At 43.5% G+C, this 25,482-nt stretch overlaps 1 protein-coding gene across 1 annotated transcript in view; it reads left to right on the top strand.

Annotated features, from left to right (window-relative positions):
• The window catches only part of ednraa (endothelin receptor type Aa), a 55,738-nt gene that overhangs the window by 15,952 nt on the left and 14,304 nt on the right, over positions 1–25,482 (top strand). The window contains exon 3 of the mRNA XM_068041291.1: positions 7,719–7,917. Within this exon, the coding sequence (XP_067897392.1) occupies positions 7,719–7,917 (199 nt within the window). The remainder of the gene's footprint in view (positions 1–7,718; positions 7,918–25,482) is intronic.

Genomic DNA, 25,482 nt, shown 5'->3' with positions numbered 1-25,482 from the left:
ATATCCTCTGTTGGAATGCTCTATGCTATTGTTAATGTGGTGGAAACCCAGCGCTTCTGGATTCTGAATCAAACTGTAGTTTCTGCAACGTGCCTGCACCATAAGTCCATCCATAAAGGAGTGGAATTTCAATCCTGTAGTCTACTTTAGCTTTTATTCAAGAAGGGCTGATTGTGATGGGATACTGCAGAGGAAGTGTGTTCTGCCTTTATTCAACCTCTGTAAGCCTCAGTTAACATAATAATAGTGATTTCATTTACTTTTTGGAACACATGATTCAGTAGTTGTGAAGTCAGTTGTATTTCTTTTGTTACTTACAACACTCGAAGCATTCTGTGTATACCAAATAAGGTATTGAAATTTATTGTTGGATAGAAATAGATTTCAATGGGTAACCTTCAACCTATTCAATAAGTGAGGAATTCAAGCAGGACTACACAATCCTTTTAAGTCACAGTTTGTTTGGGAGAGATGAGGGCAGAGAAGCTGAAAAACATATCTCCAAAGAACTTTAATTGAAGATACATCCTCCAAAGGTCGGGTAAATGGAGCCGATGACATGATATGAATTGATGTTCATCATCATGTACGAGCATTATTGGCATCCATATTGTCCAGTCACGATGCAGCAAGTAATGGAAGATATTATTCTACAAGAATTCCTTTTCTCTGAAACACAAATATTTGCTGATTAGATGTTAAATAGATTCGTGCCGTAAAATTAGTGTCACTCAGGTTATCTTCTAAAGTTCACCTAGAACATTGTTCATGAATCATCTCCATTTCAACCCCATGGCCTTCAAGGAGAGTAAGGTATAGTCCTTAATTAATGTTCAGATGGTAGCTGATCACAGAAACCGAGTTGTGCAGATCAGTGTCAGTTATCTAGAATGTCTTTAATGTGTGGCAATACATTGGGACCACATTATTTGTAGGAGAAGAAAACTCAGTGAATGAACCTTGGGAGAACAGGGCTACTTTCTGAAATCAGGGCTGTTGTGCCCACTGGAAACATCACTAAGTATAGAAGAGCAATTCAGCCTGGAAGCCTCATCATCTTCTTGCTGTTCCTCACTGCCACTCCACCTTCACAAAGGTGTACCATCCAGTTTAGGAACATTGAAAGGATGAGTGGAAAATGGAAACAGTTGTGCACAGTGCATGAAATGGTACCTCCCAGAGGGTGCAGGAGTTCTCAAATTAGGCTTTTTGCCATGTTTAATGGACCCACAAGAAATATGTGAAAAAATGAGCAGCACACTCATTTGCTCACTCCTGGCAAACCTTTCCCACATTTACAGTCAGATACGAGGGAGCAGGGTGATCACTGACTTGATCAACCACCTATCTCCATGAAGGTGGAACTCGTGCTATTAATGATAGTGCCCATCAAAGCCAATTAGTGCCACTCTCCTTTGGAGCACCTTCTACAACAGGATCTTCTGCACGTCCACATCAACGGGAGCAAAGTTTCCAATAGCCTCCACTGTGCCATTGTGAAAAATTAGTCCACTTTTCTGTCACCATCACGTCGTCCCCTTTTATGGTGAGTTCTCTAAGGAAATGAAGTATTTTGTTCTCTTTCTCTTGCCTGAAGTTCAGGCTGAGGCATGTTGTTGGCCAGTAGCTTCAATAGGAACCTAACCATGCTATACCTGACCTGGAGGTTTCTAAGGCAAAGCTCACTTTCCATTTCCCAACAATAAAATTCATACAAATAGGGGTGTGCTATAACCACTGCATTTAACACATTAAGTAGGCCCATGGATAGTGATGCTATATTGCACTGTGTTACAAAATGATGGGATATGGGTTTATATCCATGATTCCCTGGAACCCAATCACAGCCTTACTATTGGGGAATTCAGTGAGCACAGGAGAAGTGAAGGGAGGACCTTGTAATAACAGGCCCTGGAATTCCACGGTGGTTCTCCCAATCTCTCAACGTAAATGCAGCAGGAGACCAGCAGAACCTTTGGAGGCTAAAATTAGTCATATACACAGTTTCTCTGAGACTCCGCCAATTTGCCATTATAGTTACGGTGGGAGATCTGGATAGCTCTCATTGAATTTTCACTGTGCTGAAAGAAGATTTTCTGTAGCATTGGGTGGAAAGTCAACTGCATGTCTATTGGTACAGACAGATTGTTGGGGAATTATGCGAAACTTGGCTGGAACCCAGAACAAGGAGAAAAATAGCTTTAAGGTGACATTATCATGATGAGAAAACATTTGGCAAACATATTTTCGTCTAAGAATGAGAGGAACCAGAAAAGTATGGGTCATTTTCATCATGATGACACATATTGAAGTGATTTATATCATTGCGTAGTTCGTGAAAATTCTAAATGAGTTAACACTTCCTAATGCACAGTAAAAGGTTTCAAAAAAGCATAGGGAGCACATGTTTAAGGCAAGTAAGTAATGGTTTTCTAGAAAGTATTTCATTAAGATAGAAATTATTTAAATAGTTTTTTTTAAGTTTTTAATAATAAACATAATCTAAAACACTTTGCTTGAATTAGAATCTGGATAGCTCACTTAAAGTGTGTATCACTTGCCCGTAGGTGCATAATGTAAACAATGGATTTTACCAGCCCTCTGGGGATAGGCTGGGAGACAGGGGGGCCCGTAAAATGGCGAGGGAAGGCAGGGGATGGAGGTCCCGTTGTCTTCCTGCCACTATGCCATTTTATCAGCAGCGGAGGATGCCCCTCCCATCCAGAGGTCAATTGAGCCACTTAAGTGGCTAATTAAGGACCTCTTCCTGCCTTTACTGGGATTTTACCAGCAACGGTGGGCCCTCTGCCGCGTGGGGAGATGGCCTGGTAAACGCTGGCAGCCTCACTGTGGGCTTGAGATGGGGAGTGCCCTCCACCTCCTCCTCCTCCTCCTCACTCTTTGGCCACGGAGAGGCCCCTGGTGGCAATAGCCGTCCCCCCATGACAACACTCCGCCCCTACCCTCACCAACACTACCCACCCACCTCGCTAGGGCCAGCCTGACTGGCCCCGGCATCCCCAGACCCCACTTAATCTGGTTGGGAGGGCAGCATCCATCAATGACATCCTGTTTATCCAGGCGCAGTCCCAGCTGTGGCTACCGCTCCCAATGGCATTGCTGAGCTGCCAGCTATCCGATTGGCCAGCAACAACTTTATAGGGATGGCAGCCCTGATCGCAACTAATTAAGGAAATGTGGCCAGGGGTCCTGAAAATGGCTGAGATAGAGTTGCCCCCAGCTTTCCAGCCAGGTGTTGGGACCCTTGCCGCGAGCGTGAAATTCAGCCCAATGTGTGTAATTTTCCCATAATATATACAAAGAGTATAATTTTTCCCATAATGTATACGAGGTGTGTAATTTCCCATAATTTCCCCATAATGTAAGCAAAATATGCAATTTCCCAATAATCTATACAACAGTCCTGAAATGTGTGGGCAAGGCCAAGACAGATCGCAATATGTGCCTGACCGTGACTAATTGAGGCCCAGGAGATTTTATGTATTAATGCTCCTGCTGACTGCACAAAAATAAACCCTTCAATTCCTGACCTTTCACTGCCCTCTTTCGTGATTGCAACCCCGCCCTATTAGTTTACGTGGACTATCTAGGTTTCACAATGGACCTGCCGGGTCTTCACCTCTTTCCGATTGGCGTGCTGCTCCAAATGCACAAACAAAATGATAGCGTGGTCCAACCATGAAAGTTAGTTGGACCTTGGACTGATTCCATCTGGTGGCTGGTGGACTCGCTCCACTGGTTGGTGAAAGGGGTCACTTGAGAAAAGATGTATATTTTCATTCTGTTACATCCAGTAAAATAAAATCTCCATTGGGGCACAAATCAATAGATACAGTACTGTAGTAGTTTTCATCACCTATTGTAGTCCTGGCTGCTGGCTGTTGAGCAACACTCCTTGATATTCAACAGCATTACCATTGCTGAATCCCCCACCATCAACATCCTGGGGGTTACCATTGACCAAAAACTTAACTGGAGCAGCCAGATAAATACTGTCTACAAGAGCAGGTCAGAGGCTGGGAATTCTGCAGTGAGTAACTCACTTCCTGACTCCTCAAACCCTGTCCACCATCAACAAGACACAAGTCAGGAGTGTGATGGAAAACTCTACACCTGTCTGGATGAGTGCGGCTCCAACAACACTCAAGATGCTCGACAACATCCAGGATAAAGCAGCCCACTTGTTCAGCATCCCATCCATCACCTTTAGCGTTCACTCTCTCCGCCACCGATGCACTATCATCAACATCTACATGATGCACTTCAGCAACTCTCCAAGCCTCCTTCGATAGCTCCTTCCAAATCCGCGACCTCTACCACCTAGAGGAACACCATCCTGACTTGGACTGTATCGCTGTTCCTTCATTATCGCTGGATTAAAATCCTGGAACTTCCTCCCTAACAGCACTGTTGGTGTACCTACACCAGATGGACTGCAGCAGTTCAAGAAGGTAGCTCACCACCACCTTCTCAAGTGCAATTAGGGATGGACAACAAATGCTGGCCTTACCAATGATGCTCATGTCCCTCAAACAAATTAAAAAAGCACCCCACTAATAGAAAAATGGTCAATGTGTGCTTAAAAATCCATCAATCTTTGCTCCCAGCCTATGTGGTAGGATCAATTTGCCAGAACCTCCTGTACTTACACTATTGGAATATCTGGGTTAGGAAAATACAATATTTTTAGCAAGTGCCTGTGCCACTCGAGGCCGATTTTCAATTGTCCACTAAAGTGGATATAAGGTTTTGGGTGTTGACAGAAAAATCAATGCTAGGAAGCTCTCTTCTTTACACTTACGGCCCCCTGATTTTAAAGTGTCTCCTTTCTAAAGAGGCCACATCCTTCTTTGTGCTGACTTCACTCAGTGGGAGTTCAGGCTAGGCCCCAGGCCTGGACTCCCAGATGGGCTGAACAGCTGATGGCCTGGAGATCTCCTTTCACCTGGCACACTGCCCTCCCATCCCTTGGCCATGCCACTTGTGATATGCACCATGCAGACAGAGAAGCCACCCCAAATAAAGCCCCACAGAACTTAGGAGCATCAGCTGTCACCCAGCATATCTGTGCTCTGGTCTTATTAATGGGTTTTCCACTACATTGCCATCTGATCTGGTTTACGGTGGGAATACAGGGGAAGGCCCAAGGATTTTCAGGAGTAACCTAAGTTTATATTTACATAGGCTTTTTTGCGCAATCCCTGTACTCAGTGTGAAAGTTGCACTCGAAGAGATTGCAGTTGGAGTTAGGGCTACAATTCTGTAATCCTGATTCTCTCATCCAAATTCCCTGCAGATTCTGTTTTGAGCTCACAGGATACCAGTCAGGTGTGTACTCTCTTTTATGAAACTGACTGTAATGGCTGCCTGCAGTCAGAGTGCCTCATGTAGAGGTCACATGACTACGGCAAGCCAAGAGACACATTGGTGGTACATTATTGCATTCCTATCCCAAACATAAAAAATGGAACAGCTTTTCCAGATGTGTGTGTCCGAGCACTCCTTCCCCACAACCTCCACCTCAGGCGCCTGAGCAGATGACTGCCAGATCTTCCTCTTCCTCGTGCCTGGATGACTCGCGTCACCTTGTGACTGGCAAAGGCGTTCTCGTCCAGTGCCGGCACCCGCTCCTTTAGGCCATCTCCTGGGTTTCCTCTTTTTGCGCGTTGAGGGTTACCAGTCCAAGCTTTAGACTTGCTTCTGCTGAGATGATTGGCTTTTGCTTGTCGTCTGTGATTTGGAACTCCAGATCTTCGGTCTTGTCATTGCAATGGGCTCTCAGAGTAACTTGTCCTCTTGGCACTAGTATGGTGCCATCATTTAGCCTCAACCTTACTTTTGAGGGCTTTATTTTGGATTGCCATGTTGAGTCACTTCACGCAGGTCTGTGATTATCATGATGTTGCATGACACACGGTGTCTATCTGGCACTCTATATTGACTTGATATTCTCCTTCTGCAGTCATCAGTTCAACAGTCACAAACCATTTATCACTGATCGACCTTTCTGAACCAACTTGTTGTATGTTGTATAGTCAGAATCTTCAGCTGATGTCTTTCCAGTGGCCATCTGTACCTGTTTGTTGTGCTTCCTTCTAGCCAAGCACTTGCGTGCAAAATGATTCAGCTTTTTGCAGTGAAACACTACTCTCACCACGCTGGACATGCCTTCTTTTCCTGTGCGTAATGTCCTCTGCAGCATTTGCATCCTGTCCTTTGTCTGTGATCTTTCTGCCCTTTCAGCCTGGTATATCTACCAGCGCAATGCAAGGCCTGGTCTGTTCTGCCATGGATATGCTGTAGCTGCTGATTTACAACCTCAGCACTTCTGCACGCATCAATCACTTTCCTGAGAGTCAGTTTCTCCTCTCTCAGTAGGCATGCGCCCACTGCGGGATCTTATGTGTCTAATACAATTCTGTCTTTAATGAAATCATCTTTTAGTTGCGCCAATTCACAGCATTCTGCGAGCTGTGTTAATGCAGTCATGTGTTGGTCAATGGACTCTTTTTCAACTTGGGCCCTAATATTGAACACATACCGTTCATAGGTTACATTCACTTGGGGTTCAAACTGTGCCTTCAAGGCTTTCAAAATTTCTGCTCTCCTTATTTTTGTTCTTCTGAGAGATGTAGGGTGATACCAACAGTGATAAAGTGTCGCTACTCGCAGCTGCTCTGGTTTGTTAATTAAATCTGTCACAATTTTGTAATGTTGCCATTGCGAGTAGAAAAACTGTCAGTTCTATTTCATATCGCCTTTCATTTCAACCGACACAGGCAGAGGAACATTTGCAGCGATTGTCTTACCCTGTGCTTTCAGCTGTTCCTTTGTTCCTTTTCTGTGGCTTCCTGTGGCTTTTAGCAGTTGTGACCATTCCTGTGGCTCTTGTTCTGTAGCTGTGCTTCTTCACCACTCAATCTCAGCTCCACTCTGAGATCATGCTATGAGCTAACAGGACACCAGTCTGGGGTGTACTCTGTCTTTTATGAAACTGACTGTAATAGCTGCCTGCAGTCAGAGTGCCTCATGGTAGAGGTCACATGACTACAGCAAGCCAGGAGGCAGATTGGTACAATATTGCATTTCTATCCCAAACAGACTCAATTTTCCATTGGCACATGTGGAACGACAAAATAAATATAAGATATTTACTAATAAATCCAGTGAGGAATTCAGGAGATACCTTTCTCCTCAAGGAATGGTGAGAATCTGGGTAGAGTACACAGAATAGTTGAAACAAATAGCATAGGTGCATTTAAGTGGAAGCTAGATAAGTACATGAGAGAGAAAGGAATTGAATGATACGTTGTTAGGGTTAAATGAGGTAAATAAAATGGGTCAAGGCTCATGTATAGCATAAATACCGACACAAGCCAGTTAGGTCAAATGGCCTGTTTCTGTATTGTAAATTCTATGTAATGTAACCTTTACATACAACAACAGGCAGAGGCAGTATAGTTCCAGACAGTAACGGATTTTGAAGTTCGGATAGTATTAATGAACTGGTCAAACTTCACTTTTGGACATAATTAGAACCCTTCAATGCATTTATATTTTGTAGCACACTCATACATAAATATGTGTATTATATATTTGCCATTGCATGCTTTGTATAGATTGTGGAGATAAAGGTAAATAGAAGAAGTCATTTTGCTTTATTAAATCTAACTGAGACTTCTGTTGTTATGAAACAGATATCGGGCTGTCGTCTCCTGGAGCCGGGTTCAGGGGATCGGGGTCCCTCTATTGACAGCCTTAGAGATCATCAGTATCTGGATTCTCTCTGTCATCTTGGCTATTCCTGAGGCCATCACCTTTGATATAGAAAAGCTGGAGTATAGAGAACAGAGTTATAACGTGTGCCTCCTTCTTCCAAAATCAGAATTTAATAAGGTAAGACTGTTATTCTGAAGATTAGTAAATGTATCTGCTTCATCCCTGCATGCAACAAACATGAGATATAGGTATCAAAAGTCGTCAATTTAATCTTCTATTTTAGATCGTTTTCCGCCTCGAGTAAGAACCGGCTTTTGCATTCTAGACTGATTTTGCAAGTTTGATAAGGAAAATGACTGGACTGGAATAGGTACTGATATTCAACTAGGTAGCTATAAGAGGAAATAGTCCTATCAACAAGATTCAGGCCATGTGGAAATTTACAGTCAGGCTTAATTTCCTTATAAATTGTTCGTGCACACTTAAGGGGATACTTTTAACCCAAATTCCTGGTTGGAAAACCCCGGGGAATCCCTTATTGACTGCAATGGAGAGTAAAATTGGTTGCGGTGTAAAACCAGTGCTCACCTGTGATGTTCTTGGGATTAAACAGTAATATTCAGTCAGAGTTAGTATGCACTCAGTCATGTACAACGAGATGAAAGATTTGTTCACCAACTGACAAGAGTTCACTTCATAATATAGTCACTTGAGTATAGTAAATGTTTTCTCTTATGCGTAGGATATTGTCTGACATCAGATGTAGTCTCATTTAACTCATATTCTTCATGTGAGATGTTGATGTCAGAATCGGATTCAATGCTTAGAAATGGTCTTTTCAGTGCTTTGAAGAATGACATGTTTCATGTGATGATTTGTGAACCGCACTTAACAGTGATCATTAATCCTTTTGTGTTGGTCACAACAAACGGTTGGATGCCATAAAGTCGCACTCTAATTACGAAGAAAGTGATACAACACTTGCTTCCACGACTTGCTCTCAGCTGTAGCTGTACGTATCACTTTTTTCAAGGTACGCAGAAATCTCTCGACTTCTCCATTAGCTCTTGGCCAATGGGGTGTGATTTTTCAATGACTGCTGTCCAGGTAGTTCGCAAATTTTCTGAACTCATCGTGGTTGCATGGGGGTCCATTGTCACTTTTCACCATTTGAGGGATTCCAAACAAGGCCAAGATCTGGTTAAGCTTTGGGTTGAAGCTTTCGTTGAAGCTGACATAACTAATTCCATGGTTGAGAATCTGCTGCAGTCATCAGTGATAGCAAGCAGGTGTTCACTAGTGGGTAAGTCTGTGAAATCAACGCTAACTTCAATCCATGGTCCTGGAGGTAATTCAGACATCTTGAAAGGATCACAGAGATTTGACATTGTGGTTGCTTGACATGGCAAACACGGATTGATTTTGTTCTGTACCATATGGTCAATTCCTCGGAATCATACCTTTTCCCTAAGGAGTCGTTTGGTTTTGACTATTCCCTGGTGACCTTCATATACTATATCAGTAGCACATTCCCTCAATGAGTGTCGAATGACAATACAATTGTAGTATAACACAAGATCAGATGTGGTTGTAACAGTGAGCTGATTTCGAATATTGTGAAGACACTTGTGTGTGAGCAATTTCATTTGTAGACGCTCTCTTGATCACGTCTTTCCAGTTTCGTGATTCCATAGATGTCATACATAGTTCCAGTGCCTCATCTTATTTTGTTGCCCTTTTGATGTCAGCTATTTTGAGCAATTTTGGCACATCATTTAGGCTTACGTAGTTAAGATGTTGTTCGGCAACCTTTTCCTCACAACTGGTAGGACTGACTGTCAGCTACGGATATCGCAAAAGATAGTCCGCTGGGTTAAGCTTGCCTGACTGATACTCAACATGGAACTCGTTCGTACTCTTGTAGTTTGAGTATCCAACATTCTATTCAAGTGGGTGGTTTGCTATGTGGACTGTTAAACAAGCTTGCTAGTGTCTATGATCGGTTCTTACTTCAAATGCACTTCAATACAAGTAGAGATGAAAGTGTAAGACACCCCATGTGATTGAGAGTGCTTCTGTCTCTGTTTGCGAATAACATTGCTCTACGAGTGTTAGCGATCTGCTTGCCATCGCAACAATTGATGTGTTATCTGTCTTGTCTTTCTGCATGAGAACTGCACCTAAACCAACCGGGCGTGCATCCATGACTAGCTGGGTGGTTTTCTCAGGGTCGAAATAGACATTTGTGCAACTTGCTGACAAATGTCATTTAATCTGGTGTACCACCTGTTTGTGTGATTTAGTCCATTCCCACATGGTGGTCTCTTTTGTCAAATCACATAGGGGGCAGACAGCGTAGCGAGGTCAGGAATGAAGCGACTACAGTACGTGATGAGTCCCAGCAGACTCCAGACTTCCTGCATGTTTGTAGGATCCGCAGTGTTTACAATGGCTTTGACTTTCCGTGGATCAGGTGATACTCCTTCACCGCTGAGCACATGACCAAAGAATTCAATTCTGCTTTCATTGAACAAGATCTTTTCTTTGTTCAAGGTGAGGTTACATTCTCTAAGACGTAAGCATGCATGTAGGCGTACATGAGAATATCATCACTGATGTTCAGCGTGCGGTCAAGTCCTTGCAGTGCAGATTGAATCATGAAATACCTCAGCTGCTGAGTTGACTCCAAAGTTGAGCCTCTTGTATCGATAAAGTCCGATGTGAGTAAAGAATACAGTAAGATATCTCAATTCTTCTGCAAATTCGATTTGATGATAGCCTGCATTGAGGTCAAGTTTAGCAAAGTGTTATGATATCATCGATTGTCGGTGTCCACTGTTTTTCTCCTTGTATGTGGCTTGGTTTGGTGATCACATATCAACGCAGATTCTAATCTGGTTCTCGCTCTTGGATTTCTAGACAACTTGTACGGGTAAGACCCAAGGGTTAGGCTCATCCTCAACTTGGTCAATAATGTCAAGGTCAAGCAATCGCTGAAGTTCCTCCATGTCTGCTTTCTGACATGAAATGGTATACACCGCCGTTGATGCGTGACTAGGGGCACATTGTATTTGGTGGCTTTAAGTGGACAAAATGCACAATGCAATATTCAAAACACTATAGGACCCAATCCTGTGGGTTTCCTGACAAGCAGCTTAGGTTACAATTGTATTATAATAAAAGCAAAATACTGCGGATGCTGGAAATCTAAAACAAAAACAAGAAATGCTGGAATCACTCAGCAGGTCTGGCAGCATCTGTGGAAAGAGAAGCAGAGTTAACGTTTCGGGTCAGTGACCCTTCTTCGGAACTGACAAATATTAGAAAAGTCACAGATTATAAGCAAGTGAGGTGGGGGTGGGGCAAGAGATAACAAAGGAGAAGGTGCAGATTGGACCAGGCCACATAGCTGACCAAAAGGTCATGGAGCAAAGGCAAACAATATGTTAATGGTGTGTTGAAAGACAAAGCATTAGTACAGATTAGGTGTGAATACACTGAATATTGAACAGCAGCAAGTGCAAACCTGAAAAAAAACCTGAAAAAAACAGTGGGTAAGCAAACTGAACAAACTAAGATGAAATGAAATAAATGCAAAAAAGATTGCAAAAAATGTAAAAAAGAATGTAAAAAAAAGGAAGAAAAAATAACAAAAAATGAAAGTAAAATGGGGGGCTGTCATTCTCTGAAATTATTGAACTCAATGTTCAGTCCGGCAGGCTGTAGTGTGCCTAATCGGTAGATGAGACGCTGTTCCTCGAGCTTGCGTTGATGTTCACTGGAACACTGCAGCAATCCCAGGACAGAGATGTGAGCATGAGAGCAGGGGGGAGTGTTGAAATGGCAAGCAACCGGAAGCTCAGGGTCCTGCTTGCGGACTGAGCGCTCGAGGAACAGCATCTCATCTACCGATTAGGCACACTACAGCCTGCCGGACTGAACATTGAGTTCAATAATTTCAGAGCATGACAGCCCCCCATTTTACTTTCATTTTTTGTTATTTTTTCTTCCTTTTTTATACATTCTTTGTTACATTTTTTACAATCTTTTTTTGCATTTATTTCATTTCATCTTAGTTTTTTCAGTTTGCTTACCCACTTTTTTTTCAGGTTTTTTTTCAGGTATGCACTTGCTGCTGTTCAATATTCAGTGTATTCACACCGAATCTGTACTAATGCTTTGTCTTTCAACACACCATTAACATATTGTTTGCCTTTGCTCCATGACCATTTGGTCAGCTATGTGGCCTGGTCCAATCTGCACCTTCTCCTTTGTTATCTCTTGCCCCACCCCCACCTCACTTGCTTATAATCTGTGACTTTTCTAATATTTGTCAGTTCCGAAGAAGGGTCACTGACCCGAAACGTTAACTCTGCTTCTCTTTCCACAGATGCTGCCAGACCTGCTAGGTTACAATTGTGCCCTATTAGGATGAGGGCTTAATTTTGATATTTATATCTTCATTTATATAAATTCAAGCACACATGATTGCTTGGTGTCTAACAAAGTGGATGGGATTGTGCTTCCCAACTGGAGTTGGGTAAGGAAAATTTGTAGTCAGAAAGGAGATCCTAAGGAACAGATTGAATATTTTTCTGTTGTTTATGTTTCAAATAGCTGTTTAAAGCTGATGTTCCATAGTGGCCTTTGATGTGATTTTTCTGTGGAGGTTGCTGTTTTCCTCTTTTTTTTTTGTTTTTTTTTATTTGTTCTGGCATGAGAATATTGGGAATATTAATTTGGAAACAATAACAGGCAAATGTCTGAAAACTCAGCAAAAAGCCCACTGTAATAGAAGGATTCATAAATGTTCATCGGAACAGGAAAATGGTAAAATGACGAGCAGATCTGAAAGGGGGCTTGTCGCAACTGACGGGTCTGTGCCTTTGCTCAGTTTCAGAGTCTCCAGTATCTCCTGTCAGCAGACCCACATCCTCTATTATCACCTTTCCTGCCAAGAATCTGATGTAATGGCCAGGATATTGTGGTAGAAATAATCATAAGACTGTCAGTACTCACTATTATTCAAGAGTAAATCAAGCAGCAACTTCCAAAATACAACTCATGTGCAGTAAACGCAGAAATCCAAAAGTTGCTGTCTGAGTTGCCCTGCAACTGAGAAGTTTCTGAGTTCCAGAAACTTCTTTCTATTACAGTGGTCTTTTTTACTGATTTTGCTGTTATTGTTTCCAAATGAATATTCCCAACATTTTGTTATCCCAAAAAAAACACAAAAAAGAGAAAAACAGCAACCGACACAAAAAAACACGTCAAAAACCACCACGAAACATCAGCATTAAACAGCCATTTGAAAAAAAAAGCAGAAAACCAGTAACTGAGAGACTTAGCATTGAAAAGCATGAAATGTGTGAAGTTGCTTTAATATGTGATAGATATCCACTAAACATGCCAAAAGGCCATTCCAGTGTAAGTAAATGTTTAATGGGGTGATAAGTCTTAATTTCTGCCAGACAACTTCTCTGGCACTGAGAACATACTTTTACAAGTGTGGAGTCTCATTCCTTAGAGTGATAGGCCTGAACCGCATATCGTGGCGGCATGCTTTGATCTCAGGGGTCCGCCTGCACAGAGTAGCCATCGCTGAGTCCCCGCCATATTTCGTGCAGGGGTTCATTTAAATGGAGGAGGCAGAGCAGGCACCGGCACCATTTTTAAAGGGCTTCAAGCCCTGAGAAGAAATTTGAATTTTTAAAGGCACAGTGCTTAACATTGTCATTAAAAAATTAAATAAAATCTGGAGGCCCTTTCCCACCTCCACCCCCCCCCCACCCCCCCACCGACCCCATCCCCACTACAATGTTTGTTTTTGGGCCTATCGCTCCAAAATTAACTTTATTCCCAACCCAAACCTCCTCCCCCCCCCCCCTCCCCAACCTCGTTACCTTTGCCCTTCAACCCCTTCCCACCATTCCCAGAGCCAATAATAAGTGTTTTCCCTGCTCCCCCCCACCACTCTGATAATGTCACTCCACGCCCCCCCCCCCCACCAGTGCCACACCTTTAAACTCCGAATGGAATTCCAAAGACGCAGGAGATCTGGTTGCCGGCCGGAATATCGGATTGGGACAGCCGCCGGGACAAGAATTTCAATTCATTTTAATATTAAAATGAAGGCCCTGCTGCCAAGCGGCGAGGGAGGCCGAACTGAAGCCTTCTCGGGGTCAGGGGTCATGGTGGGCCTCACCCAGAAGAATTTTCCGGGCCACCCCACCAGGACCCCTGACATTGGAGGGCTAGTAAAATTCATCCCATAGAGTCATTTACAGCACAGAAGAAGGCCATTTGGCCCATCGAGTACATGCCAGCTCTTCGCAGTCCTTCAGCTTTTATTTATTGTTGGAGATCTAAAAAGTTTATTTTACTTTTCCTTTCTGTCTCTTTCATCTTTATCCTTTAACTCCATATTTCTTTCCCTCAATTTCACTTTCTGTACATTGTTGTGAAAGTGATTCTGTTTTGTTAAAAAAAAAATGTTTTAAGGAATTTATTGTTAAGCTAAATAAATGTTGGATGGTTTTTTTAATCAAGGGGACAGTGAGGGTGCCAAATTGCCAACAGTGTTGCTGTTTGTCACATTGCTCGGGTTCAAGATGAGTAGAAACCCTGGCAACAGGGGCAAAAAAGTGACAAGCACTCCTTTGATTGGACAATAAGGGACTTTAAAAATTGGTTAAGGTAGAAAAGGGGACTTTTTAAAAATGTAATGTTGGATTTTTAAAAATTTGATCTATGTAATATAATTTTACTTCATTATTAATTAAGACTTGTTTTATAATAAACTGTTAATTTTGTTGTAAAGAAACCTGGTTAGTGTGTTCTATTCTAGGAGAAAATAGTGTATCGGATTGACTGTTTCAACAAGTGGGAAGACTTTAAAGAATATGTTGTGACCTGTGGAGAAGTGGGACTGAATTAACAGTGTACTCCTTCCGCCTCATTTGTAACAACATGAATTGGCATTGTATTAAACATTCTAACTGATACTTCCTGGTACTTCTGCATGGCTCAGTAATGATTCTTCAATCTAATTTGTTAAGGAGATACACAGTTGCCCTGTTTGCAGATCCCATGTAAAAATGGTTTTCTAATTAAAGCAGGTTCCAGTACAAAAACCCACAGAAAGTCTGTGGGCAAATAATAGTGTAATGAATGACTGACGTCGTTCATTCACCTCTGAGCCTGCAAAATTTGGCCTTATATAATGTGGCTCGGGTCCATAGCAATGAACATTATGCAGATTGGTTATTGTAATCTCGCACATAGTCCTATAGTTTCTTCTTACTTCCCACAAGGTGAACTGATAAACATTTGAGTTAAACAAGGTCAATTCTAAATCACAATCTGATTTATTTTAATTATAAGAATGAACAGAATGTGAATCTCTTTATATCTCAATCAATTCCATAATGTTCTTTTGAACATAGAAAGTAACATGCCACTGTTAGCAGATCAGCAAATATTTGAAACTAGTCAGCTCTAATTTTAGGAAGAGAGTTCTCTCTCTATGTAACAATTTCCATTAAAAAATATCTCGAGGCTGTCCATGTGTCCAAGCTGGACAGAATGCCAAAAACTTTAATATGGACTCTCCTCCAACCCTCCATGTGAGGGATTGGTCAGATGTGCTGCCACTCAAACCTGCTACCATTCAGCTAGGTGTGGGTGCCTTATCAGTTATCCCGACTGCTCCAAATGACTGAACTATTTCAACGTATGAGCTATGCACGTCACCAGAATGTCTTAACAAACACCATTGTCTCGAACTGCTATGATGGATGAAAACTCCATCCACCATATGGTGGTGGTAAAGAGTCAACTTGTCTATATCTGCGGTTACCACATAATTAATTGGTGGTCTCATACTTGGTGTCCTCAAAGGGTCTCCCAGCTTGTGTTGCAGGATTTCTAAATGACCAGCAGCGATTGACCTTGTGGTTCATCTTGCTACACTTAAAATACTTGATTTTGTTGACCTCAACCTTCTGTTTGGCTGCTGTGACATAGACTCTGGGTAGATTGACCAGTTGGCACACTAATCGTTTCGCCTGTGGGACGGACTAGATATCTGATCTCCCACTCATAAGATAGTTCACCGTCACTCTTGAGGTTATAAAATCACTGGCACATTCATGTAGCTGTTTGAGACTTTTACTTTCTAATCAAGTAGCCTTAAAATGGCTGAATTATTTCCAAAAATTTTATCTCTTAAATGACAAAGACCTTTGTGGTCCATTATAATTTATTTCTGCAATTCAAGTTTCCATAAATTAAAAAAGCATTTGTCTCTCTATACTAAATAGATTTTTCCTTAATTTCTTAAACTTTTGCTCATATCTGGAATGGTTCCCATCTTCACTTCCTTGAGTCCAAGGAGTGGAGACATGAGTGTATCTGATGCATAACAGATTTAGCTATCCATTACCAGATCTCACTGGGCCATATCAAGCGCCTCAGTCTCCTCTGCCAAACCTCCCACTACCTCAGGATCATCCTAGAGAGAAAGGATAATCCCTAGCTTCGTTTGTCCACTGCCAACCATCTCCTTAAACCCGTCTCCCCAAGTGCATCCACTTTCACATCCAACAACATGTGCGAGGATGTCATGCACTTCTCCGTCACTAAAGTTGAGATCATCTTTTCAGCTGTCTCTGCTACTTCACCCTCTTCCTCTTTCCCATCAGGTCAAACTTCCCCTCAGACTTCCCCGGGCCTTGTCTTGAACCCACATCTCTCTTTAGTTTCTCCCCAACTTTCCTCATGCCCTTTCTGAGCTCATCTCATCCATGAGACCCTCCTCCTTCTCCTTTGACCTCCATTCTCACTAAACTGTGGATCACCCAATTTCCCTTTTTCCCGCCCCCACTAGCAAACACTGTAAATGGTTTCCTTTCCCTCTGCTTAGGGACTGTCCCCCTCCCTTTCAAGACTACCATCATCACCCATCTCAGAAAAAGCACCTTTGATCACTCTTCCTTTACAAACTATTCTTTAATCTCCTTTTCTTCTCTAATGTCCTAGAATTTGTTTTTCCTCCAATATCTACGTCCATCTTTCTCACTTTTTAAAATGATACGATCAGGTCCTGCCCCTCCTGCAGCACCAACATGGGTCGAATCAAAGTAAAAGATGACATCCTCCATGACTGTGATCATGGAGGTCTCGATATTACTGCAGCTGTTCTCACAATCATCAGTGAGCAAGAAGGGAAACAAAGCTTAAGAACTGCATGGTACTAGCCCTGAATTTGGGTAGGCTTCAATCCTCACTTTCCCCTATGACCTCCATGCTTTTATAGACCTCCTGCAATAAAGTCAATAGCTTGTAATTTCTGGGCCTTGGGTCAGTGCCCTTATATTAGGTGATATCCTGTGCAAGCCGGAAAGTAGCCTCGGTACATTGTAATGTGAAGGAACAAGTGTACAATGCCAAACATGTATCTCAGAAGCAGCCATCCTACGTGTCAGAAATTGATCATGCATCTAGGTTGTGTTACAGTGTCATAGTGTATAAAGCTCTTTGATGATGTTGGAAGCTTTTACCTGCAAGTTGCAGTGAGGTTAAGTTCATGCATGACAAACAATGAAAGAACTATAAGGATGTGTAAGAGTTTGGCATGGATTAGAAGTAAATATGGAACTGGTTGACACACAATATTTTGCAGCATTAATACTTGTGCCATCTATCTGCTAAATAGCATGGCTGGGTTGCCTTCCCTTGTGCTGCCTTCCTTAAGATGTGCCATGTTCTTACACATCTGTTTGAAGGTTTTGCAGATACAGCCGACCTCTTGCCATCACTGCTGGTATTTTACCAGCGACAGGCAAGCGCCTTAGGCCCCACAGAAGGCCGCCAGGTAAAACCCAGCAGATTCCTTGCGGGCTGGGGGTTGCCCTCCTGATCAGGCACCCTGTGGCCCATGGAGGGCACCCCCGGAGCCCCAATCACCCCCACTGAAATAAAGACCCCCCCCCCCACAACCAACCCGCGCCCGCCTCGCCGGGGCCTGGCCGATTGTCCCCGATGAGGCCCAAAAACATACCTCTCTTCCAGGGCTGATGTCCACGATCCTACTTTTGGCTGGGTGCAGTCCCAGTAGTGGCCACCGCTCCCGGTGGTGCAGCTGGGACTGAAGCTGCCAGCCCGCTGATTGGCCAGCAGCTTTTGGAGGCGGGACTTCCTGCTTCAGAGAGGGGGAAGTCCCGCCCAAGTCCAATTAAAATCCTAGCTTGGCTCTCCAGTCCCAGCGGATGCAGGCTCACCCCCAACTTTTTGGCCAGTGGGCGGTACATCCCGCCCAAAGTAAAATTCCAGCCCATGTGTACGTTTAATTGAGGTCAACCCCATTAAATCCCAGAAAATAAGTCTGGCAGGAAGTTTGTGAGCAGCAAACTCACCTTGCTCCAGTCCCGTCGCATTGGCACAAGGATTGGAAAGTTTACATTTATACACTTAAACAATAAGCAACAAGAACAGGGAGCTGAGCAACACCAAGGTATCAGTCAGCTGGTTGGTAACAGGGTTGCCAACTCTGATCGGGTATATTCCTTGAGATTTCATGACATGTCCTCCCATCACCAGCAATCCTGTCCAGTCAAACAGCATTTCTCTCCATCTCCAATATTTACAACTAATAAAGACACCACTTTTTTTAATTTCCTTGTGATTTTTCTGTTTGGGATTCTTGTAGCAGTGACCAGGAGATTGATCTTTAATTCCTGGAGATTCCTGGACAATCCTGGAGGGTTGGCAACATTAGTTGGTGATGTGTAAGAGAGGCCTTGCATGAATTGCTTTCTAAATTTCCCTCAATGCTTTATTGTATATATATCACGCCACCCCCACAAGTTGGGACTGTTATCAGGAAGAATTTCTTCAAACATGGAATGATAAACACTTGTAATGGACTACCAGATAGAGTAATGGCAGCAAAAACCTTAAAAGATGATTCCACTATCCAACATTTTCAGTGGGTGTGGTTATTATAGGGAATGGAACATGGGAACATAAGAACAGGAGTAGGCCACCTAGCCCCTCAAGCATGTTCCACTGTTCAATGAGATCATGTCTGTCTTGCATCCTAACTCCATATACCTGCATTTGCCCTGTATCCCTTAATATCTCTGGTTGACAAAAATCTATCATTTGTAGATTTAAAATTAACAATTGACTTAATATCGATTGCCATTTGTGGAAGAGTGTTCCAAACTTCTACCACCCATTGTGTGTAGAGGTGTTACCCAATTTCACTCCTTCTAGATCTGTCTCTAATTTTTAGGCTATGTCCTTAGTGCTAGATTCCCCAACCAGCAGAAATTGTTTTTGTTCCATCTACCCTAACTGTTCCCCTTAATGTCATGAAAAATCACTCCTTAATCTTATAATTTCCAGGGAATAGAACCCTAATTTTTTACTCTCTCCTCACAATTTAACCCTTGGAGTCCAGGTATTATTTTAGTAAATCTACGCTGCACTCCCTCCAAGACCAATATATCCTTCCTAAGGTATGGTGCACAGAACTAAACACAATGCTCCAGGTGTGGTCTAACCGGAGTTACTTATATCTGTAACATGCACCCTTGTATTCTAATCCTCCAGATATAAAGGCCAGCATTCCATTCACCTTGTTGATTTTTCTTTGTACCTGTCCATGACATTTTAATGATCCATGTGCATAGACCCCTAAATCTCTTCGGACTTCCACTGCTTCTAGCTTTTCACCATTTAGAAAATGCTCTGATCTGTCCTTTAATGGTCCAAATTGGATGACCTCATACTTGTCCTACATTAAAATCCCTTTGTCACAGTTTTGTCCATTCAATTGATCTACCAATATCTTAGTAATTTTATGTTTCCATCTACACTACATACAAAGCCAACTATCTTTGAGTCATCGGCAAATTTGGATATGTGACTTTCTATCCCACCACCTAAGTCATTAATGAATACAGTGAATAATTGAGGCCCAACACAGATCCTTGCGGGACACCACTGGTCATATCCTGCCAATTAGAGTGCCTGCCCAGCAACCCTTCTCTATGTTTCCTGCTGCTCAACCAATCTCCTAACCAGGTCAATAATTTTTCCTGAATTCCATGAGCTTCAACTTTAGCTAACAGTCTCTCACTGCCTTCTGGAAGTTCATATAAATAACATCCATAGACATTCCCCCTTTCTTATCTCTGTAACCTCCTCCAATCATACAATCCATTGAGATCACTGCATGCCTCCAATTCTGGCTTCTTGCACATTCCCAGTTTCACCATCGGTGGCCATGTTTGGATTATAAACTCTGAAATTCCGACCTTGAACCTCTCCACCTCTCTACCTCTCCTTCTTTAAGAAGCTCCTTAAAATCTACCTCTTTGACCAAGCTTTTGGTCACCTATCCTAATTTCACCTTATGTGGCTTCATGTCACACTTCATTTGATAATTGCTCCTGTGAAATACTTAGGATGTTTTACTATGTTAAAGACATTATATAAATGCAAGTTGATGTTGTTATTGCTGGGAATGCCAGATTGCAGAATCAGGCCTTTAGAGTCATTCAAACGTCAATTGACTGCTGTGATGTATTTCTTTTTGGGACAGATTAATTAAACTGAGCTAAATAGCATTCCCCTCTGTATTTATCTTGTGAAGATTGAATCATCCTGCAATTCTCCTCTTCACCCTGCTGGGTCCAGTTTCAGACTTACATTAACAGGCCATCCACCCCACCCCTCTCAGCCAGAGATGGTGCAGAGAGATTCAAGCAAGAAGAGGGAGTGAAAATGCTTTAAAGAGGGTCTCACTTTCAAAAAATAAATGAATTCAGACATACTTTTATCAGTTTAAATGTGAACACGTTGTGCACAATATTCCCATCAAGAGTTTTAAAGTGTTTAGGTTCCATTTACTTAAGACACAACAAATATGATGCACTTAGAGAAAAAGAAAGAAAACTGCTAAAAAAAAATGTAAAATATGTGAAGAATTCCTTGTTGATGAATGATAACAGAATAATGTATAGGAGTGTAGCATTTGAAGAATACTTTTTCCAAATGGACTAACCCATTGGAGAATGTTCAGAGGGATTTAATAAAACTTCAAGACTTCAAAAATGTTTACAAGAGTAAAATGTGAAAGATTTCCATTAGTTAATTAAGTAGTAACAAGGGGCATGAATTTAGAATTAGTGCAAGCAGCATAAAAGCAGACATCAGACTGTTTTTCCCATAAAAGACCATTAAGATGTGAAATAAATTACTTGAAATGCAAGTAAATCACAACAGCTAGAGTTAGAAAAAGACATGAAGAAAAATTTTGAAGGCTGCTGGAAGAGAGCATGGAAATGGGATTAGTGTAAATTGCTGTCATCTGGAACTGACACAGGCATATTTGGCTGAATGTCCTTCTCTGCTGAAATTTTTATGATGCTGTGATCGTCAAACTCAGGAATAACTGCATTATTTGTTGACCTATCACACCAGTCCACATATGAATATGATCATCATATTTACTCTTCCTTTCCAAACAGCCATCTGTTTAAAAGACTAGTGCTTTTTTAGGTCTGTTAAGCATTAAAATATCTTCTTTCTTCTCTGTCTCATCTCAGTTGCCTTCTATTGATCTTACAAATTGAAATATGATGTTTGTGCCTCACAAAGACAAAATTATTCATGGCATGTATCCAGAAGACATAAGTTGTGAAAAATAAATTGCTTCAACATGGGATCTTTATGCTTATCCCAAATGTTTTTGGTGTTTTTAGTTGAGTTCTACAAGGAGTTACACAACAAGCATCAAGTAATGCCAGTACTTTAATCCTCAAGTACAGCACAGTAAAAAAAATTACAACTAATAAAAATAAATGTCCAAAAATCATTGAACAACTCCCATGTCCAGGTTTGATTTCAATAAACATGATTGTTCACTTTAGTAGTTGCTTGCCTGTTGGAATTGGTCTGTAGTTACTTATTACCAGCCTTTTCCCAATTTTTTACTTTTTTCAATGCCCTAAAAGTAACTACAAACTCCATTACAACAGTGACTACACTTCAAAAGTACTTCATTGGCTTTAAAGTGCATTGTCCTGAGGTCATAACAGACACACTCTAAACAACATTAACAACTTACATTTCTATAGTGCCTTTAATGTAGTACAGCATCCCAAGGTGCTTCATAGGAATGTTAATAAAAAGAACATTAACAGTGAGGCACGTGAGGAGATATTAGGACAGATGAACAAAAGCCTAATCAAAGAGATAGGTTAAAAGGAGCATCTTCAAGGAGGAGCGAGAGATAGAGAGGTGGAGAGGTTTAGGGAGGGAATCCCACAGGTTAGCGCTAGGCAGTTGAAGGCACCGCTGCCAATGGTGGAGCAGTTAAAATCAAGGAGAGCAGAATTGGAGGAGCACAGAGATCTCAGAAGGTTGTGGGGCTGGAGATAGGGTGGGGCAGGACCATGGAGAAATTTGAAAACCAGGTGAGAATTTTAAGATTGATGCATTAGCAAACAGGGAGCCAATGTAGGTCAGCAAGCACAAGGGTGATAGGAGAACGGGACTAAGTGCATGTTGGGATATGCGCAGCAGAGTTTTGGATGAGTTCATGGAGGGAGGCAGATGGGGGGCCAGTGAGGAGAGCATTGGAATAGTCAAGTCTAGATGGAACAAAGGCATGGATAAGTGTTTCAGCATCTGATGAGCAGAGGCGGGGTGGAGATAAGCAATGTTACAGAGGTGGAAGTAGGCGGCCACAGTGATGGAGTGGGTACGTGATTGGAGGCTCATCTTGGGGTCAAATATGATATCAAGGCTGCAAAGGATCTGGTTCAACCTCAGACTGTTGTCAGGAAGAGGGATGGAGTCAGTGGCTAGGAAAGACGGGGATCAAAACAATGGCCGGAATTTTACGGGACATTTTGGAACAGGCTCAGAAGCGGCGGGGTGCGTAAAATCAGAATGGAAGACATCTTCACATTGTTTTCACATTTTACCAACTGTAGCCAACATGGAGGGTGCACTTCACACATCGAGGTGATGGGAAGGTGATTATGTCAATTAACTGCCCAACTGATAGCAATTTACGTAGCTTTTTGAATTTTATTAATGGTGCACGGGAACCACGGGGCTTCAGAGCCTCACTCAGTAAAAGAAGGCGGCAATTAAGTGGGAGCTCAGTACTGGCTTCAGTTGGCAGCCATCAAGAGAGCCAGTATGCTGTGCCAGGGAGGGTAGAGCAGTGCGGGTATCACCAAACGAAGCCAGGAAAGTGGGGGGGAGAAAGTGCAAGCTGCCAGAATGCCATCAGGGCAGTGGCACTTGAAGAGAAGAAACAAGTCAGGGAAAGGGGGTTGCCATTTGCATAAAAAGCCTTGCACAGACTGAGAGGACACCTGCAGTGGGCCTCCTTCACCTAGACTTCCGGGCCCCCATTGAGGAGAAGGAGCAGCTGAGAGGGAAGGAGGTCCAGGCACAGGCATCGGGAGATCAGCAATCTCAGGGCACACAGGAGAAGGGCACAGGGGGGCCACTAGCAGCCTCCTGTATGCAGAAGAAGCTACCTTCAGGAGAGGGTTTACTGTCTGAGACTCAACTACCTGCAGATGTCCAAGAGGCAGTGTCTCCGAAGGTGCTGCCTCTCCAGGAGGCCGTTACTGATCTGTGTGTCATGACGCAGGATGAGCTGAGCCCCATGGGAGTTGGTGAACACCCAATGCCAGTGGCGCTGAAGGTCACCGTAGCACTGAACATCTACGCCTCCAGATCTTTTCAGGGATCCACTGGAGGTATCTCGCAGTCTGCGACAGATCGATGCATCAAGGTGGTGCCCTTTTCAAGAGGGCTGATGACTTATATGCATTACTGCACCGATCCAGACAGTCAAGCTGAGAGGTCCATTGAGTTCAGGGCCATCGCTAGTGGAGGGTGTGATCCACTGCACACCTGTGGCCATCAAGGCTCCCACAGACCAGCCAGTGGCTTTCATCAACAGGAAGGGTTTCCATTTGCTTAATGTACAACTGGTTTGTGACCACCACAGACGGATCCTTTAGGTGTGTGCATGGTTCCTGGGAAGCAGCCACAACACCTACTCCGGCAGTCCCACGTACCACAGCTTTTCCTGCCCCCCATGTGTCTTCAGGATGGATCCTCGGAGACAAGGACCATCCATTGGGGACATGGCTACTTACGCCTGTGAGGAACCTGTGCACAGGTGCAGAGGAGAGGTACAACACCTGTCACGGGTCCACCCGAGGAACCATTGAGCAGGCTATTGGTCTCCTGAAGATGCGATTCAGGTGCCTCAATCCATCCAGTGGAGTCCTTCAGTATACCCCAGCGAGAGTCTCCCCTATCGTGGTGATCCGCTATGCACTGCACAACCTGGAGCTGCAGAGCGGTGAGGCATTAAACAAGGAGGATATCATGAAGAGTACTGCCTTCTCCGATGATGAGGATGTGGAGGAGGCTGCTGACCTTGCTGCCCCGTAGCTTGGTGGTTGTCCTCTGGCTGCCTGAGGCCTGGAGGGAGCTGCCGCTGCAAAAGGCAGCTGCTGCTGCTTCCTTGCAAGGCTTGTACTTCCCTTCTGACCAGAGAAGTGTGAGGACCTTCCGGAGAGTCCAGGCACATCATCCCTCTCTCGCATTGCCACTGCTGCATGGCATGCAGGTCTACGTGCATCTCCGGCATCCACTGACTGGTCTGCTGGATCTTCCTCTCCATGAAGATCACCAGTCTCTCGAAGGAGGAAGCCAAGCGCTCAAAGCCTGGATGAACTCCTCCATCGTCCGCCCTTGGGTGTGCACAACCTCTGGAAGCTCCGCCACATGTTTCCTTACCTCACGCTGTAGCTGCAGCATTTGCTGTGTTGCCGACATCTCCAGAGGCTCGTCATCAGCCTGCGGCTCAGCATCGTCCTGGCTTCCCTCAGTCCTCTGACAGTCAGTGGCCTCGGCTGTCACAGCCTCCGTCAGCTGCTCAAGGGCATCTGTTCTGTGCTCAGCAGGTTGTGTGCCCTAATCTACACATGAGCAGATACCCACGTGACAGTATCTGCGCTAGTGGAGGGTATGGGGGAATGCTGTGATGGTGCACCCTCTGAGGCTCCATCCTCCTCCTCAGAGGTGGCCAGCTGTCCCCCGGTCTCTCCAGCTCTCCACTCTTCAGCCTGACACAGACGTTTATGAAAGAACAAATAGATTGAAGGGTCGAGGGCTTCCCATTGCATCATTCCAACTATCCCTAATGTGGAGCTCCATGTATCCAGTGATGGACACATGAGCACTATGCCTCATGTGTGGCAGATGCACCCTTGTGCCCCTGCACTTGTCCACTCACCCTCTTGGGTTGACATTTCTGCCTCGCCATCAGCGATGAAGTGGCTGCCATGCTGCCCTGCCAGCTCCAAGGCCTCCTCCCCCATGGGGGTCGAGAATGGACAGAAATGGCTCCCTCCGCTTGTCTTGGCCATTTCCTTCATGTTATGGGCCAACTTTCCTGCAAGCACATGGATGAACACTGTTAGTTTCTCCACGCAGACAAGCACAACACCTCTGCTCGAAGACATTGTGGGAGTCAGCAATGACAGACAGGCCCCTCTCACCATAATGCAGCCAAGTCTCTGGCAGCAAACGCTACTGCCTGACCCCATGCCTCCGACTGGGTGATCACTCCCTCGCCACCAAAACACACCCTCTCGCATAGCCACATGCAAGGCCCAAAGGGAAAAGAGGTGA

The sequence above is a fragment of the Heterodontus francisci genome, chromosome 1, assembly GCF_036365525.1.
Source record: "Heterodontus francisci isolate sHetFra1 chromosome 1, sHetFra1.hap1, whole genome shotgun sequence".
NCBI classification, from domain to species: domain Eukaryota; kingdom Metazoa; phylum Chordata; class Chondrichthyes; order Heterodontiformes; family Heterodontidae; genus Heterodontus; species Heterodontus francisci.
Note: the sequence above shows the minus strand (reverse complement) of the source record. Positions and strands in the feature narration are given on the sequence as shown.